The 14168-nt window shown below is 43.7% G+C and overlaps 2 protein-coding genes across 4 annotated transcripts in view; both read right to left on the bottom strand.

Annotated features, from left to right (window-relative positions):
• Positions 1 to 2443, bottom strand: part of LOC137419186 (fasciclin-2-like) — a 13514-nt gene extending 11071 nt beyond the window's left edge. Inside the window, exon 1 of the mRNA XM_078772822.1 lies at positions 2258 to 2443. Coding sequence (XP_078628948.1) covers positions 2258 to 2315 — 58 coding nt within the window. The 5' untranslated portion in view covers positions 2316 to 2443. The remainder of the gene's footprint in view (positions 1 to 2257) is intronic.
• A 7859-nt stretch (positions 2444 to 10302) lies between these two features.
• LOC144890912 (uncharacterized) overlaps positions 10303 to 14168 on the bottom strand; it is a 106769-nt gene continuing 102903 nt past the window's right edge. For all 3 annotated transcript variants that reach the window (XM_078772816.1, XM_078772809.1, XM_078772812.1), the window contains one exon: positions 10303 to 11462. In XM_078772816.1, coding sequence (XP_078628942.1) covers positions 11023 to 11462 — 440 coding nt within the window. In that variant the 3' untranslated portion in view covers positions 10303 to 11022. The remainder of the gene's footprint in view (positions 11463 to 14168) is intronic.

Raw genomic sequence — 14168 nt, 5'->3', positions numbered from 1 at the left:
TTCTTCACTTCTCCAGCATGGAGTATGCCATCGTATTCCACCGATATCAAATCGCAAGCTTGAAGTCTACAGATGGTGTTGATGAATACCCATCAAATGTGATGAAGCTGGTTGCTGGTGTTCCATCCTTGACAGCCATGTGAAGGATTTGTAAAGTTGTGAAAACTTCTTCGAATGCTTCTCTTCGATGTACAATTTGTGATTCTCTCAGATCAATGGACTGACACTTTCATGTTCCCCGAAGCTTTTGTGAAGCCATGAGAATTCGTGACATTATTCTTGCGAGCCGTGACCTTGTTCCCCACAAATCTCTTGACTCTTCCCCTGATTCCATCAACCACACCCTTTTCATGGCTGGTCGCGAATAAATTCCAGTCAAGCTTCTTGCCATGATCTACCTGAAGAGCGACCAATGCTGCAGCCATGAAATGGTTTGTGAACTGAGAAGACGGACCGTGGGACCAAATAGATACTCAACTCACTGCAGCAGGTGGAGCCTCAAGAATCTTGGCAATCTGAGGTATGTATTTGGTGTGTGCCAAGTTGTCGGACACGATGACACCTGAACTGCAGGATCCACAATGCCAGACGACTCATGTAAGTATACCCACTTGCCTCCGTTGTGAATGGGCACTCTGGATTTCATCCTCCTGTGCACAGGTGTAATTCTAATGAGCGAAATGATAATGATGAAATGGGCGGAACAGATCATGCGAGTGACTTGCGCTTTCCTTCAGAGTGAAAATCCTTGACTTCCAGAAAGAAAAGATGCATAAATTATGACTTGATGTACATGTCCTTGCGAAGACAAAAGCACATGTTGAAATTGACCCTCGGTTGACCCCTAGGAAGTGATTACATCCCTCGTGTGATGGAAAAGGAAGAGAGTGTCAAAATTGGGAACATGAAGACCACTTTTTGAATTACAGGTAAGTTATCCTTGGTAACTGACGTTGCACATTCAGTTAACTGATGCTACGGTAACTGACGTTACACGTTCTATTCAGATAATTTTATATTTTAAAAAATCTCCATTCACTCTAAATCCAGACTGGTTTGGGAGGGGTTTCACCATCGATTAAACCTATCAACCACCATCACATATAACGTCATGGCTGTCATGGGACTTTCAAGGTGCGGTGGTTCTGATAACTGATGTTACCCCCACATCAATGTACATAAAATCTCATCAACGGTTTGTTTAATCAAGAAATGAAATCAGCTGATTTTTGTAATTTGTTTGATAACCTGTGATACAAAGATACTAAACCATATACAAGTTAATCATTCAGATATGTGGGCTTGCAGAAATGCAGGAAGCAAGTAGACCGCCAATGCTGTTGTTTACAATATTACATTATATACATAATTTGGCAGTTATTCTGAAAACCAAAATGTTTCACTTTATGTCAGGAAAGTTCCAATCCTGAAAAGATCAACTTGTGTCCCATTGATCCACATGAGACTGTGATGACAATTTTAAACGTTGTCATTGGTGTCCCATTTTCCATGGATTTGCCCGTGTGTGTGTTTGTGTGTGTGTGTTTGATCATCACAAGGCAAATAATGGCCATTCTTAACTCCATGAAGCCCAAGAGAAAGTGGCTCTTATCCATTGTCTATCAATCCCCTGATGTTGCTTGAGTATCCTGGAGGAACAGGGTTAGACTTGCAGGAGCATCAGAGTGAATATGTCACCTAACTTCATCTCTTCCTTATTTCCCTCCTTATTTTGTATCATTTTGAGTTAGAGGGAATGAAGTAGACATCGGAGGTCCTTTTTAAGCTAAAAACCTTCCTGCAATTTCAAGCCAGAAAACCTGAGCAACCCAATAAATTGGAACTTTGAAAGGAAGTCAAGATGTACAAGAGCAAAATAACAAGTGTCTGATGAGAACGAAAACAAGCAAGGATGAACCTCGAAGTGAGGATGATAATCGTTTTCATTCACATACTTTAAGAAACTGCAAAAAGATTCTCAGTGATTATAATCCAGGTTCGGCTGGTCCTTGTTCGGGTGTTTCAAGTTCTTCTTGAAGAACAATGCAGAATGGCCCATCAAAAGCATTGAGTGTGTTGAAGAACAATGACAAGTAAATAGCGAGATGGAACATACCGATCGGAACTGATACTTCTGAATTTATAAGAACATGAATTTGTCTGATAATGTGGATGAAATGAAATGAAATTGTACTTTTATATTCAGACTCGATGAAGGAGATTTTGTATTTTATCTGCAATAAGGAAATGTACTCACACGGAAGCAGAATGAAGAATGTGAGGAGGAGACCTTGAGGAATGTTGGGGTTTGACATGATGAGAATTTGTTAAAACCACCAGAGTTTCTGATCAATTAATCGATCGTCTTTAACCTTCTGAAAGTATTTATTGGACTTCGAGCTTTTACTGATCCTGAAAAATGAACAACCAGCTCGTCTAGACTGGGAAGGGGAAGGGTGAAATATCTTTTTATGACACATCATGTTCCACAGGAAATGCATGTGAAGAGATGACATTGCGACACAGGACACACCTGGATGATTACACTTCCCTATTTTGAGAAATGTACAAACATGATCGACTAGATAAGAGCTTTGTGTACAAGGACAGACTGGAAATCATGATTTATTAAATGCTCTTTTCAGTTACTTTTGTATTTAAGTATCTCCAGAATAGTTTTGTCTCAATCTGTTGGGACAAACATCTTCATGCGAATGAAAAGATAATGGAATTCTGTTGCCTCATGTGGCATCTAATGCAGTACCGGTCTTTCATTGGTCTAAAAATCAGAACAATAAAAGAGTTAAAAAGTTGTTGAGAGGATGAAGGAGTGACAGTTTCGACAAGGCGACTGGTTATCTTTCATTAACGAATGGCCCTGAACCAAAGGCATAACTAATATACTTGTTTTGTTCTCTTGTCGTGTTTTTGTCTTTGCGCTTCACACACTCATACAACAATTGAACTTTTACATGGGTTTATATTGTTGTGGTTCGAAGAACCAGCCCCAAATGTAATTGGAACCACCATGCAGGTCCCTCGGGTAGTTATTTCCATATCACAAGTCCAGAGTGGTCCTTTGACTTTGCATAGCGGGTTGATTGTGACAATGCGGTGGTAACAGTTATGGAGGTTTTTCCCCTTTTTCATCGTAGTAGTAGTAGTAGTAGTAGTAGTAGTAGTAGTAGTAGTAGTAGTAGTAGTAGTAGTAGTAGTAGTAGTAGTAGTTGTCATAGTGAGGTCCGTATCATAAGCTGTGGGGCAGGTGCCAGATAATTTACATATTCCACCAAAACCCGGTTTGAATCACGTGCCAGAACAAAACCTTATGTTCTTTCAGAGAGAAACAGCAAGTGCGTGGGATTTCCCGGAATGAAAAGATATATTCCAAGTGTTTGATCAGTTTGTGATTTTGTCAAGGTCCGAAGAGAGGGAGAAGCTGCTACCTGTCTACCTGGAGGATGGGGGATGTCTCGGCAGAGAGTGGAGTAATCAGCAAAGTGATGGAGTATTTCAAGGGAGTCAGACAGATCAGTGATGAAGATTAGGAATAGGATGGGACCGAGAACGCTGCCTTGGTGCGTCCATCCATTATTGGGAGAATAGAAGCAGTATGTTCAAGGTAGAGCGACATTGACTGAATCGCAATTTGTGATCTAAGATGAGGCCGTTGGAGAAAAGGAAGGATTTTATATCAACTGTGATGATGGATTCCATGACCTTGCTGATGATTGGAAGTAAACTAAAAGGTCTGTAGTTGAGGGGATCGGTTGTTGCACATTTTGCAATGCACTGATGTTGGTTGGTTTCCAGGCAGATGGAATAATGACCTCGGGTAAATGATAGGATGAAAAGGGCAGAGAGAGGAAGGGCAAAAGCAGCAGAGCAAGTTTTTTGTTTCAGTTCACTCCAATTGCAGAATCAGTTGAGGGTTGTCAGAAAGTTATCCACATTTTCAGGTGCAAAAGAGACAGAGCTCAGGAGCAGTTTGTTGTGATTAGGTAGGGTGAGTACACAGAGCACAGGATTGGGAACACAAGATTTTGTGTTCTGACTTTCCTGAGAATGGACCCACTTATTATGGGTTTTATGGAATGATCCTCGGTTGTCTGCAGTCATGTTTGCCTTCTCGGAGGAGAATGCAAGCTGTTTCAAGCAACTGCCTCACCATACGGTTCAGTGTACCAAGGGGGGGGGGGGGGGGGGTGGGGGTGGAAGGGAGGGAAGGGGGGAAGATGGTAATGATAACGGAAAACAAGATGGGATTAATCTGTGCATAAGGGAGAGCAGGTTTCTGTCAAAGTATTCCCAGGCTGAGTTAATAGCAGTGGTGGTAAATGTAGGAGACCAGCCCTGAAGTACAATGTCTGGTTTCCGTCCTTGCCTGTTTGCCTGAGTGAACTGCCAGACTCGCCGGCGTCGAGGTTGTTCTCGAGACATGATGACCTTCGCAAACACATGGCCAAATAAATGAATTGGAGCAGAGCAAAAGCAAGAGATATTGCCGGGTAAGTGTTGGTCATAACCAAATCCAGAAGGGAGGATTTGCCATTGACAGAAATCTGGGTGGTAAATGTCACATCTTGAGTCATTCCCATGGAGTCACAGAAGTCCTTTCCTGAAGTGCTGCAACTGGTGAGAGAGTTATCAACACACTACCAATTTGCATGGTGACAATTGAAATCACCACAGACAATCAAGAGGTGGGGGTGGAAGGAGGTGCGACTCACTGTAGGCAGAGATGACGCAGCATCCCTTGCTGCTGACGCAGAGAAAAATCGATTTTTATTTCAAACAAGATTCTGTGGTCTGATGAAACCAAGATTGAACTGTTTGGCTTCTGTCTGGCCACTCTGCTATAAAGCCCAGATCGGTGGAGTGTTGCAGTGATGGTTGTCCTTCTGGAAGTTTCTCCCATCTCCACACAGTATCTCTGGAGCTCAGCCAGAGTGACCATCGGGTTCTTGGTCACCTCTCTTACCAAGGCCCCAGTTTGGCCGGGCGGCCAGCTCTCAGAAGAGTCCTGGTTTTTCCAAACTTCTTCCATTTAAGAATTATGGAGGCCACTGTGCTCTTGGGAACCTTCAATGCAGCAGAAATTTTGTTGTAGGCTTCCCCAGATCTGTGCCTCGACACAATCCTGTCTCTGAGCTCTGCAGGCAGTTCCTTCGACCTCATGGCTTTGTTTTTGCTCTGATATGCATTGTCAGCTGTGAAACCTTATATAGACAGGTGTGTGCCTTTCCAAATCATGTCCAATCAATTGAATTAACCACAGGGGGACTCCAATCAAGCTGTAGAAACATCTCAAAGATGATCAAGAGAAATGGGAGGCACCTGAGCTAAATTTCAAGTGTCATAGCAAAATGTCATAGCATTTTGACTTCCGCTTCCGGTCTTGCCGGCGAGGTTTCGTTTATTCGCAGCTGTCCACACTCTCCATCGAAATCGAAGTTAAGTAATTGTTCCCATTTGTATTTTCGTTATAACTGTATTTATTTTATGGTGTGTGTACGTATAGTGTGTCCCGAGGAAGATTTTCGGTGCAAATCTTTCATACCTGTATAGAAAATCGTGTTAATTCGTGTCGTGTCTTTTGAGGCCTTGTACAGTGTCCAAACTTGAGGCTTTGTTTTTCCCTCAGCGGTCCGTCGTTTGTGCTCCAATAACTTTCGTTCTTTGTTTTTCCCAGTCTTTTCACCCAATAGCCTACTTCCTTGTTTAAAATCTCAACTCAAAAAAAAACAAAAAAACAAAAAAAACATTTTCCTTCTCTGTTCTTATTCGTTGTTCTCATTCGTTCTTATTCGTTCGTTCGTTCTTCGACCACGTGTTTCTCCCCCATTTCCCCAGATAGTTTTCACTGTTAAACTTTAAAATGTTTACACTTTCCCCTCAAGTTCTGTATTCCGTCGTATATTATAACACCTTTTTCTTCTTCTTCTTTAAAAGGTTGCTATCGACTTGCTCACCAAATCTATTCATCCGAAAAAAATTTCCATCTCTTACAGTGCCTCTTTTCTACATTCCCTAAACTCTCCTGCACTCCATCCTCCCTCCAGCATCCTTAAACGTATTTTTGACTCGAAGGTCACAAGAAACTCATTTTGCAATAAATGTTCGTTTCCCATTAATCGTACACTTTCTAAAATCCAATCTCACCCCTCCCCTCCAAATCTTCCCCATAACCCCTCCCCTCCAAATCTTCCCCATCAGCCCTCCCCTCCAAATCTTCCCCATCACCCATCCCTTTCAAATCTTCCCCCTTGCCCGTCCCCTCCAACTCCTCTCCATCACCAATCCCTTTCAAATCTCCCCCCTTGCCCCTTCCCTCCGAAACTCCCCCCACACCCCTCCCCTCCAAATCTCCCCCATATCCCATCCCTTTCAAATCCCTCCCCTTGTCCCTCCCCTTGTCCCTCCCCTCTTAAACTCCCCCCTCGCTCCTCCCCTTCAAATCTCCCCACCCTCATTTCTTCTCAATTTCCCCCCTCTCACTCCCCCTCCTCAAAGCGTCCTCCCCGCTTTTCCCCCCTTCCAACTCTCACCTCCATCTCCCCCAACCTTCTGCCTCGCTCTTCCCTCACCTCAAATAACACCTCATTGTGCCTCACCCAATCACCATCAAACCTTTTGTCCACCCCATCCTTCCCTTTCTCCAAGCTATTCTGAAATCTCTGACACACCTTCAACAGCTCTCCCTACCTCTTCCATCTCTTCCACATCTCACCCTACCCCTCCTCCTCCCTGTTCTGTATCCGATGCTCCCCATTCCTCTTCATTAATGGTATGGACCTCAAACCTTCGTTCAAACTTAACTGATCTCTCCATACAGGTTGCTTCTGACAAACTACACGTGATCTGCTGAACAGAAACTTTCCTCCTTCATGATGTATCTGATTCCTTAGTATCTCTCCCGGGTTACTCCCTCCTCCGGTACGATAGACCTGAGCCTCGTCCTGGAGGTGGGGTTGCTATCTTTATCAAAAATTCTCTTCCTCACTCGCCCTGCACTGCACTCTCTCCACCTCACCCCCAGGAATACCTCTGGCTATGGCTTCCCCTTCGCTCTCACCTCTTGTTCATATGTGTATTGTACCATCCACCAAACAGTGATGACTCCATCTACATCTCGCTGTCTGATAATATGGACCAACTTCTATCTACTCATCCCATCTCTCTCTTCCTCACATGTGGTGATTTCAATTGTCACCATGCCAGGTGGCTGGGTGTGGGTACCTCTCTCACCAGGCATGGCTCCTCAGCAAAGGACTTCTGCGACTCACTGGGACTGACACAATCTGTCAATTTCCCGACCCGGATCTCAGTCAATGGAGCATCTTCTCTTCTGGACTTGGTTATGACTAACTTCCCTGAAAATGTCTGCTGCTCTTCTTCTGCTTCAATCGGCTCATCTGATCATGTGCTTGTTAAAGTGGACATCTCTCTGACCATTCTCAGGGAGCCTGCTCAGTGTCGACGAGTCTAGCATTTCACTCAGGCCAACTGGCACTGTCTTCAAGCAGCCATCAATCATCTGGGCTGGTCTCCCATCTCTACCACCTCTGACATCAACTCATCCTGGGAATTCTTCCAAAGTAAATTGCTCTCTCTCATGCACAGATTTATCCCATCTCATCTTCAGTTGTCATACCCTTCCTCCCGTCCATGGTACACGGAATCTTGTGGTGAGGCTGTTGCCCAGAAACAACTTGCCTTCGTCTCCTGGAAAGCAAATCCAATGGAAGGAAATCTCATTTCCTTTCACAAAGCCCGAAACAAGTGTGTGTCCACTCTCAGGAGAGCCAGGAAACAATATCTCTCCGTTCTCAAGACCGAACTCTCTTATCTGTCTCCCTCTTCCAAATCCTGGTGGCATCTGGTCAAATCTGTTTCTGGTGTTTGTTCCGCCTCCATCCCCTCCCTTACCTCAAATGGCTACACAGCTGACTCCGCACGTGAAAAAGCTGAATGCCTCAACTCTGTGTTTGCCTCTAAATCTTGTGTCCCAAACCCATCCCTCTCTGTACCCACCATACCCAGTCGTACCCAGCTGCTCCTGGACTCCGTGTCCTTTCCTCCTGACAAGGTGGAAAAGTTTCTGTCAACCCTCGACTGATTCTGCAATTGGACCTGACGGCATCAGCCCACGGGTCCTAAAATCCTGTTCTTCCGCTCTTTCACTCCCTCTCTCTGTTCTCTTCACCCTCTCTTTTGCTCAAGGTCAACTGCCATCTGCTTGGAAATCAGCCAACATCACCACTTTGCACAAAAAAGGTGCAAAAACAGATCCTAGCAACTACAGACCAATCAGCCTTCTCCCAATTATCAGCAAAGTCATGGAATCCATCATTGCTTCGGATATGAAATCTTTCGTCTTCTCCAATGGCTTGATCTCTGATCATCAATTTGGTTTCAGACCAGGTCACTCTCCTCTGGACATGCTGCTTCTGCTGTCTCAATAATGGATGGAGGTCCTCAATGCCAAACAGGAAATTAGAGCCGTCTCCATTTTCATATCACGTGCCTTCGATACGGTCTGGCACCCCGCTCTGCTCACAAAACTCTCCTCCTTTTGTATCCATGGAAATCTCCACGCATGGCTGGCGGACTTCCTCTCTAGTTGTAGTCAACGTGTGGCCCTGAATGGGTTTCTCTAATCTCCTCTTCCTGTTCAGGCTGGAGTTCCCCAAGGCAGTGTTCTGGGCCCTGTGCTTTTTCTGGTCTTCATCAATGATCTCTCTGACTCTCTTGAAAATCCGCTCTATCTCTTTGCTGATGACTCCACTCTCTGCCGCTCCATTCCTCATCCCTCAGATCGGCAGTCTGCAGCCTTCTCACTCTCTGCAGACCTGGACAAAATCACAGACTGGGCAAACAAGTGGAATATGTCTTTCAATCCTGACAAATCTCACACTCTTACGATGTCTCTCCGAAAAGACCGACTGGACAACCCTCCCATCGACTTTCTGAATAATCCTCTCCAAGAAGTTCTGTCACTCAAGCTTTTGGGTCTCACTATCTGCCATGATCTTTCCTGGGAAAACCACATTTCCAAGCTGGCCTCCAAAGCCAGTCGCCGACTGGGCATCCTCCATCGTTCGAAGTCCTTCCTTGGCACACCTGAGCTCCTCACCACATACAAGGCTTTCATCCGCAGCTCAATGGAGTACTGCTCTCCCCTCTGGGCTGGTGCTCCTGCCTCACACCTAGCTCGTCTTCACGTTGTTGAAACCAAAGCGTTCAGAATCATTGGAATCTCCCGCGATGACGCTATCTCCGACGGCCTTTCACTTACTCACCGCAGGCAGGTTGGTGGTCTTTCCATCTTCTACCGACTCTTCTCCCCCAGCTCTCTCTGGGCTCTGTCCCCCAAATATTCCTACAGGTCGCACAAGATCTGCCTGCAACCCTCTTATGGTTAAACTGCCAAACCCAAGACTCTCTGCTCACCTTCACTCCTTCATTCCTCTTTTCTCCCACCTCTGGAACAAACTACCTCACTCTCTTCAATCCCACTCCACCCTCCAGGTCTTTAAAAGAGCTGTTCACCATCATCTCTTATCTTCCCCAATCCAAAACCTTGATCTTTTCTACCCCCGCTAATTTCACCCCAAATCCACTTTTTTGAGGTGCCGACTTCTTTCCTGGAAGTCCTTGGTGTCCTTGCGTTTCATACCTATCCTGCATCCCCCCAGGCCCTCTCCCTCCCACACATCTCCCGATGTCCCTGCTCTCAAATGTTGTGTTTGTGTGCTTCCTCCCCTTCTCTCCCCATCTTGTCGAGCGCTCCCCTTTTTATATACTTTGTTTGCTTGTTTGTTTGATAAATGTTAGCTCTTTCACGAGCCTCGACTCTGTATACAAAAAAAAAAAAAGGGTATGAATACTTATGTCAATGTGATATTTCAGTTTTTTTATTTTTAATACATTTGCAAAACTTTCTAAAATCCTGTTTTCTCTTTGTCATTATGGGGTATTGAGTGTAGATTGATGAGGGAAAAATGAATTTAAACGATTTCAGCACAAGGCTGCAACAAAACAAAATGTGAAAAAAGTGAAGGGGTCTGAATACTTTCTGAATGTACTGTAATTTCGCAGGGCGAACACATCAAGGAGGCCGTCCAGATAATCTCTTCAGCTTCTTCTTTTTCTTTCTTCCTCCCGCGTGAAGATATAAAATCCGCTGTTGAATTGAATGCCTCCATTAACGCTCGCTTTGGCTATTCGTGATTTCCCAGTCTTCACCGAGGGGAATCACAGGACAGTATATACAGGGTGTCCACATTGAAATGAAACAACTTTGAAACCTTGTCATTTTATTATTGAATAATGCAAACACATGAATATTCACACAGCACATCGTCAGCATGCTTGAGTTTCACTTTGTATATGGGTACATATCATTCGGGCACATTAGGGTACGTGAGAGTAAACATTCAACATGTGCACCATTTGTAGCACGGACTAAGTCAAAACGGTACTCATTTTCCCTCTACACATTTTCTAATATCTCAGGGGTTACGGAGGCCACTGCCACTGTGATATGCTCTTTCAGCTGAACAATGTCCTGCAACTGTGTGGTATACCTTGCTCTTCACATAACCCCACAAAAAGAAGAAATTGAGCGGGGTAAGGTCAGGTGATGTTGGTGGCTAGGAAATGGGTCCATCTCTACTCAGCCAGCGGTCTTGCACCCAGGCATCAAAGGAGCGGACATCATGGGACGAGTGTGGAGGAGCCCCATCCTGCTGGAATATGAAGTTTGGTTGGCAGTCCTCTACCTGCAGTGCCACAAACAGCTGTCTATGTACACATGGCCTGTCACAGATTTTTCTGCAAATAAAAATGGGCTGACAATCCTGTTACGCATAAGACAGCACCAGACGTTAACTTTTGGACTGTCTCTTTTGACCTCATGGATTACATGTGCACTCTCCGCTCCCCAGATGCGGCAATTGTGTTTGACGCGCCCATGTGTGAAATGTTGCTTCGTCGCAGAAAATGACCCGGTTCAGGTACTCAGGGTTGTTGTCCAGACTGTGGAGCCCCGTGCATAGCATAATTTCTCCTTTTGATATGATCATCCACTCTTAGCTGCTGAACCATTTGAAGCTTATGTGGGTAGAGCTGCAGCTGCGTGCGCACGATTTTATGCACAGTTGAACGTGGAATTTGCAGTTCATTACTGGCACGACGGATGGACTTCATTGGGCTTTTGTGGAAGGCAGCACGTATGCGTTCAATATCCTCCTCTGATGTTCTGTGCTTTCCTCGACCATGTTGTTTTAGAACACTGCCAGTCTCCTCAAATTTCTTCATCCACACGTAGAGGTCTCTTTGGGTCAGTGGCTCGTTATCAAACGTTGTACAGAATAGTCGTTTCACTGGGGCAGGTGACTTCAATTCGGCCGTCCATAACACACATTTCTCCTTTTCTTGTGGGGTCATCATAACGAAATCTGAAACACAAAATAAATTTTAAGCGTAGAAACCTGTATATATTTATGATGTGGTAACTGTCCAACTGTCCAACATTCCAAACTTGTACATAAAAGGTTATAAGGCTTCAAAAGCTGTTTCATTTCAACGTGGACACCACATACATATAGATATAAAGTGAATTGGATGAAAATTGATGATTTATGACATTAACCTTTTGACCTCAAAAATAACAAGCATTCAGCTTCTCACTACCTCGACCAGGCGGTTAAGTTTCATAAAGATCAGGGTAAAAATGTGACGTGTAGGCGATTGACAAACAAGATGTCGTGTACCTGATACTTGTGAAATCCAAATAAAAAATAGTTGCCATGGAAACAGCAATTTTACAATTTCGAAAATTTCACCTATTCAGTGTTTTACATGTTTGAATGGTGTGCATTGCAAATCTGGTTGATACGTTTTCTAATTGTGGCCTAATAGGTGTTTTACATATTTCGGATGCCATTGACCTTGACCTCTGACTAATTTTGAGCAGACTTTATACACATATATGACATGCATACAAATAAGCTGTGTAAGTTTCAACCTGATGATTTTGAAAAGTTACTGAGGTTTGACAATAATAAAATCACAAAAATATCCCATTTGATTATTATTATCGGGGTGAAATTGTTGACATGGGCACCATTTTCTCTGCCACATGGGACTTTTCACGTTGACACGTGAGGACTTTTCCCTTTGCCACGTGGGACTTTTCCCTTTGCCATGTGAGACTTTTCAGTTTGAATCGTGGGGCTTTTCCTTTTGCCACGATTGGCTTTTCTCTTTGCTATGTGGGGCTTCTCTTTTCCACGTGGGACTTTTCTCTTTTCCACGTGGGGATTTTCTCTTTGTAATTAAAACATAATTAATAGACGTAGTCAAGGCCCAATCATATTAAAATACGCAACTTGGTGTCTGTCTATCTGACTGATTTTGACTGCGATACATTTGATCGTTACTTATCTAATCTCAACCAAACTTGATGACATGAGTACTAAGCGTTACACATTGGAGGTTGTTGCGATTTAATGTCCCCCACCCTCCATGGGGGGTTTCCCTGCCAAGGGGGTTGCATGTTGAGGTGTATATCTGTGTTAAGATAGCTATATCGTGACATTTTTTGAAGGCCGCTTATAAAACAAAAGTCATAACAACACTCATGATAATGATAACGTATCAATGTTATTACAAAACCATATTAATACGAAGAATACCACCACCCCCCCCCCCCCCCATTTCCCCAAGTGCTGTTTCCTCCTTGAACAAATGCCACGTTAATGTGTATAAAGCGCTTATCGTGCCGTTTTCGTGAAAGCACCCTCTACCAGAACTAAAACTATGATAAACCACACACATTTGATTACCCTTTTAAACAGTCGCTAATGCTGTTTTAAACTAAACTGAAAGGGAGGAAATCCGGAATTTGTTCAGTTACCAATCAGTTAGCTAATGCTTGCAAAGCCAGCCATTCCTTCCTTATCAATGTTTTGAATGTCGTCTTTGCTTGAATGCTTAAGCCATACCTCCGATGTTCTTGAGGACCGATCCTAGATCTACGGTAATCTAAAACCCCCAGAGAAGAATGACCCTTCCTGCCACTCCCATAGGGAACGGGTGTACACAAGTAATAATAATTCATCGATGTACTGACAGTCCAGCTCATGTTCAAACAGCATGTAATTAAGAGACATGCTCACATGGGTCGATAATTAAAAGACCAAGGCTTCACTTCGACGAGGGTTCACCGTCCACATGTTTTTCGGTTTTATTTACAGTATGTACAGTTATAGATATCAAGTCAAACAAATGAAAATTGACGATTTATGTGACCTTGACCTTTTGAGCCATTGACTTGGAAAAAAAACAATCGGCCTCCAGCTTGTCACTACCTCAACCTGATGGTTATGTTCCGCAAAGATCAGAGTAAAAATTTGAGCTGTAGGCGATTGACATACAAACAGACAGACAGAATAACAGACCAGACCAACCAATTTACTTTTGAATCTTCGATTTCGCAAGTACCAAACTTGCGTTACAAAAGTGACATTTTTACTTACAAGCAAATTTGCCAGAATGCTCTTGATATGTCATAAGTTATCGACACATGATGATTTATGTTTTTTTATGAGTTATACCCAACTGCCAACTACAATAAAATTACAGCTCCACACATAAATGTACACATACTGGACTACAATGTACATGGCACAGAGACGACTCTGAAGTCGGTTTCCATCTCAAACGAACTTTATTTTCCTATTTTTTTTTTCCTTCCAGCATCTGCAGGGAAGCTATACATTTTGAAACCCTTCTATGTTCAATTGTTACATCCTTTTTTTTTTTTGTATACAGAATTGATGCTCGTGTAATAGCTAACACATTGAACATGAAAACATGCACAGACACATGAAACATACAATGAAGGGAGCAGGAGACAAAAAGGGGGAGAGAGAGGGAAACACACAATCACAACAACAGTAGAGAACAGTGACGTCGGTAGATCTGTGGAAGGGGGAGGGCTGGGGGAGGAGGGAGGGGTACACGGTATAACGCAAATGAACACTACTAGAAATTTCAGGAGAGAAGTTGGGGATTGAGAGGCGGATTTGTGGCGTTTTAACAAGGGTATAAACGATCAAGGTTTTGGATGGGGGAAGATAAGAGATGGTGGTGAACAGCTG

Source organism: Myxine glutinosa, chromosome 1, assembly GCF_964187855.1.
Source record: "Myxine glutinosa chromosome 1, kmMyxGlut1.1, whole genome shotgun sequence".
In the NCBI taxonomy this organism is placed as follows: domain Eukaryota; kingdom Metazoa; phylum Chordata; class Myxini; order Myxiniformes; family Myxinidae; genus Myxine; species Myxine glutinosa.
This window is presented reverse-complemented; position numbering and strand designations above follow the sequence as displayed.